Source organism: Limulus polyphemus, unplaced genomic scaffold (assembly GCF_000517525.1).
Source record: "Limulus polyphemus unplaced genomic scaffold, Limulus_polyphemus-2.1.2 Scaffold770, whole genome shotgun sequence".
Taxonomy (NCBI): domain Eukaryota; kingdom Metazoa; phylum Arthropoda; class Merostomata; order Xiphosura; family Limulidae; genus Limulus; species Limulus polyphemus.
In genome coordinates this window covers 20,298-25,635 of record NW_013666380.1, presented here as the reverse complement: position 1 = coordinate 25,635, position 5,338 = coordinate 20,298, and the positions used below count along the sequence as shown (strand labels likewise).

The 5,338-nt window shown below is 30.5% G+C and overlaps 1 protein-coding gene across 3 annotated transcripts in view; it reads left to right on the top strand.

Annotated features, from left to right (window-relative positions):
* The window catches only part of LOC106460445 (cAMP-dependent protein kinase type II regulatory subunit-like), a 103,181-nt gene that overhangs the window by 84,682 nt on the left and 13,161 nt on the right, over window positions 1-5,338 (top strand). For all 3 annotated transcript variants that reach the window (XM_013920140.2, XM_022387156.1, XM_022387155.1), the window contains one exon: window positions 534-635. In XM_013920140.2, the coding sequence (XP_013775594.1) occupies window positions 534-635 (102 nt within the window). The remainder of the gene's footprint in view (window positions 1-533; window positions 636-5,338) is intronic.

The window sequence follows — 5,338 nt, the reverse complement described above, 5'->3', positions numbered from 1 at the left end:
ATACATGCTTTAGAATTTCTGTAAGTTTGTTTCCACAAATATTAACATAACACTAAATTTTCGGGCATTTGCATTACTATGTAAATTGTTTATTGTCTGTAAATATTATTGGAATACTCATATCATCTGTTGTCTACAAACACAATACTATCACTTATACCTGTTATATAAATATTACGTTTTAAAGGGCATGATAATGTGTGTTGCTTTACAGTTACTTTTTGTAGTTGACTGTGCCAAACATATTTACAGAGCTAATTTATTACTTTGAAACTTCAGGTACAAGTGAAGAGTTTTAACTTAATTTATTGAAAATTGGAACCTTGCTAGGTTTGTTACTTTAATAATAATAAACTGTATTTCATTTTTGCATATACACAAGATTTAGTTGCTCAGGGATAGAGGCATGATTTATTTAACACATTCTATAAGCTTAATCTCATTGGATAAACAAGAAAAGTAATAAAATCAAATCATAACACCATTTTAAATGACATTTGTTTAAACATACTTATTTTGTTTGTTGATTTCAGAGTCGACAAGTATTTAGAAAGATCGTACTGAAAGGTGCTTTCAAAAAAAGGAAAGAATACGAATCACTTCTAGAAGGAGTTCCAATGTTACAGTCTCTAAATGTAAGCTGTATATTTGTTTATAGTATTACAGTTTGTATTTTACAGGCTAGATTTGAACTTTTAGCATTTCAAATATTTGTTCTCATTACCAATTTGCTCATTGCATGTGTGGGTGCTATTATTTAACAACATAATACATTTAAAGTATGTGTAATAAAACTAAGATTTTCTTAAAACTTTAAGCATTATCAAAATTTAAAGTAGGTTATAATAGTAATTTGCTGTTTAATGCATATATATATAACTGTTGTTACAAACTTCGTTTCATCTATCCACAATACAGTAGCAACATTTTAGAATTTTTATTTTTCTGATGACTTTTTTTCTCATATCTGCATAATTTCATGAGAGTTGCCTTCAAAGTTCAATTAAACCATTTTATGATCAATGTATATCAATAAACTTGGCATCAAAATGTACTTTATTATTCACATTTTAGTATCATATAAGTTTTAATTTTTGGTTTCAAATAAATAATTTCTCAATATTTACTTATTTATTTCATGTAATGTTTCTTCACTCTGAATTGCCATTGTTCAGTTTTCTTCTTCCTCTGTATGACCTAACTTACTGTTAAATGTTTGCTGTTATACTGTACACATTCCCAAGCTAATCTGTCAGTTTGTACAGACAAAACTCTTTAATTTATGGAGATATAAGCAATGAAGTGAAAGCCACATACCCACGACCCTTATAGAACACCCTGCTTTCAAAAATAATCATACATTCTCTCTAACATTTGCTGTTGGAAGATTTGTAACCAAAAGAAAGTAAATATTTCAATTTACTAACAGTTATGGTGCTTAAAACCTTTGGAATAAGTATATATTTTTTTTAAATAGCTCAGTTAGAATGCCAGATAAATTGTATCACTTTAAAAACTTTATTTTATGTGTGGAAATATTGCGTATCTAAACTTTTAAAAGGTTATTTTTGAGACCACGTTATCATTACTAAGAGTTATGGCTAATCTTTGACATCCACTTCTATTGTATGAGTGGAAAAGCTTGAAAAAGACACTATTTCAGACTTAAGTACTAAATTTCTTGGTTTTTTCTTTATATTTTTTTATTACAAAAGTAAGTAAAACATAAAGATTAGAAACTTATTAGGTTAGATAAGGAAACTAAATGAAATTAAATAAATAAAATACTCATGATAAATGGTAGCACACAATAAGTGTAAGTAAGGTTGTGTAATTCAGCATGAGTGTGCTGGTAACTGGATCCATTATTTACATGAAGCTGTCCAGTGTAATAAATAGCTATCGCCATAGTCTAAGAGGATCTAAGTGCAGCTGTAAAGAAATACTAACTGAAAAATTTAGTAACTGTGGCTGTAAAAATATATAGTGTGTAATTGTTATTGTCAATGCACAGTCATTGTAGAAAATGATAATTTTCTTTCTTTCTTTTTTGTTTTGTTACATTATGGTTACAAAGTTGTTTAAATGGACAGAGTCCATATACAATGTTAAGTAGAGAAAATAAACTACAAAGTTTTACTGAAAGCAGTAACTTCAATACTCATTTAGGAGGTTATTCAGATGAAATCTGAAACTTGTAAGATGAAAAAAGTATTTCAATCTTAACATGAAAAATCACTTTGCACTCACACTAGTGGGAGTCGTAATCAGGCTCTTGACCCCATAAATTCCCAGATAAACCTTTAGCAAAATTACTTACTCAAAAGTTCTGATTTTTTCTGTGTACAGAAGGCTTGTAATGTTTACTAAAAGCTTGTCAAATTTCATGAAGATGCACATTGAAAGTTATGTATACTTGCATGGTTAGCTGGTGGTTGCAAGGACAGTCAAAACAACTGAGCCTGTATACAATCAATTAAGAGGTGAAAACAGCTTTTATGTACATACATTAAAGTGCATATTCCTAATATTAAAACAATTATAATATTAGAATATCATTATAATATTGCCAATACATTGTTTAATGAATAGGAAATGATTAAGTTGATTTTGTATTAATCAGTACAGTTATTCAAACTTTTCATAATGGTGTGCTGTTTAATATTTCCAACCTGAAATACCTAATGTACGTCTTTGGTCATACTTTATAATCATATACCTAAAAAAATGAAGCTAGGCGTATAAAAAATAACAATCTGAGTGAATAAAGTATGCAGTTGAAGGCATGAGCATAGGCAGGCAAGCAGGCTGGGTGCCCACAATTTTAGAGAGATTTTTTTTTCTAGTTATAATTTGTCATATTTGGCAAATTACAAAAAAAACTAAACAAATCTTGCATATTTTGGTAGATGGTTGCCATGTTGCCAGTAAGGAAAAACATTGACTTACACATGTGCTCTATGGACCAGTCATTTTTGGCATTTTCTATTAAAAAGAGAATAATGCATGTATGCTTGTAACAAGTATGCACTGACACATGCCTTATTATAGCTTTGCCTAAATATAAGCTAAAACGTACATAATATAATAAGTTTATGCCATCATTATTTCACCTTGTAGTTTGAATTAAGTACTACAGACAAAGTGAGTGTTATACTTATTATGTGTACATTAATGGATTCTACATAAGGCCTGTTTACTATGATTGAGAATGGTGTCTGTAATTGCATCTGTGATACCCAATGCCTTCAAGTTTAATCACACATTATACTGATGCAATGCCATTTTTAATGGTATCTGCACAGTTCAGCTTGCAGAGGTTTTGTCTTTATATGTGTGACATAAGCACAGATGATTATTCATCATGTACTAAAAATGAAATAAAGCAATATTTTTGTGTAAATAATCAAATTTTGCCATTTGAAATTCATATGGATGTTTGCATTTTATATTCAACCATCTGGTGATTATTATTCTGCAATGTGAATTTGCTGCAGATTTCAGAGTTTTTTTTCATCATTTGTGTCATTTTCTGTGATTCATGTAAATACGATTTAAAAATATTGGGGAGGTCAGCTTACACTACCACAATGTTCCACATGCTCATGATGTTTTGTAAACAAAGGGTTCAGAAATATAATTACAATTGGCTGCACTCCACATAACATTCCACTACACATGTGCTGTGTGATATAGCTATGGCTGTCTCAATCCTGTCCATGTGAAGACAGCAAATTGTCAGGTAAAGTTGAAATAGAATCTGTCGAAATCCATCTTTTTAATTCACCATCCAACTTAAAAACATAATCAGTAAACCACACTCTTTTCTTATGTCAACATATTTATTAGAGCCATTTATCCTAAAATGAACTGTGACACATGGATGAAGCTCATTGAGCTGATCATTCACATTTTGACAGCCGCAAGGAGCTATTTTAGCCACATGTTGTAATGTAAATAGACACACTATCTTTGAGATGAAAATGCTAGGACTTAAAGGGAATACTTTTATTCCGAAAGCTGACAATTTTCATGTTTAGGCACAAACATGACTGGTTTAGTGTGGGAGATAACAGGGTTATTTACTAACTTTGCAGTTATGGTGATTGACTATTTATTGTTCATGGGTGATGAACCAGAATAAATAACCCCTTTACTGGGGAGAAACGGTGGATTTTTCATAGGATACAATGTACCTGAAAATATTCGTATTTTATGCCCCAAACATGCCCAGAATTGCTCTGAGAGCACCTATTTTTCAAAATTTTTTGGGGATTCATGGTGCCTCCCAAGCCCCCTGCCAGACCTACTAGCGCTCATAGCCCACTCAACAGGATTTATTTAACAACCCATACATGTCATAAAATTACTTATTAATTTTCTTTTGACTAAAACTAAACCAAACAATCTAGCTAACTGATAGGTGCTAAATAAATATATGAAGCAGTATTAGTGTGAGCTTATTTGAAAACAAAACAAAAAAAAATAAGCAAATTATATATGAAGTAAAATCTTAAACCTACTATATATTTAAATCATTTTTTCATCCCTAACATACTTGTCACAAATGCTTTCAGAATTAACAAATAATGAACCCCATATTTCTTGTTTTTTTTAACTCAGGCTATGCCTGTAGGGCAAAGTTGAACCCTAATCTCTACAAAATCCATATAGGTGTGGTTTCACAGATCCAGATTAACACTAGTTCTTAACTAGTCTCTTTAAAGTAACATTAGGTAGTTCAACATTCCTGTCAATAAATCTGATTATTATAATATATTAATTATTATTATTGCTGTTGATGTTCAAAATGGAAAATATATTAAATGAAAGGATAAACAGTTACTAAACCATAGCATCATAAATTAGTTCGTTATGCAACAAAAGTTAAGATTTAAATTTGTGTGGAATTACAGTAATAAGATATAGAGGCTAAGTGCACCTCTGAATTAGCTTAGAACTTATCTAGTGATTAGATGCTGTGTGATTTTAAAAATAGTTTCTTTTTCCACACTTAAATGAAGTCAAACAGAATAACTTATGAAAAATATTGTTACGTCTTTGTTCTCTTTGTTAATTTTCCGTAGGAATTCTTTTCGAGAAACTTCAGCCGATACAAGTCCATTCTTAAATAAAACTAGTTTATTCTTTACCAACTCAACTTTGCAATACACTTAATTTCCACAGTCACTTTAACTTAAACACATGCTACAATTCACAACGATTCACAAACTTTACTTACGGTCACTACCACGCTTGACTCAATTGTCCGTCTCTGTCCCTGCCTGTTTGCAATTATCTATGCCGTCACTTCTTGCTGGTCTCATATATACAAAAT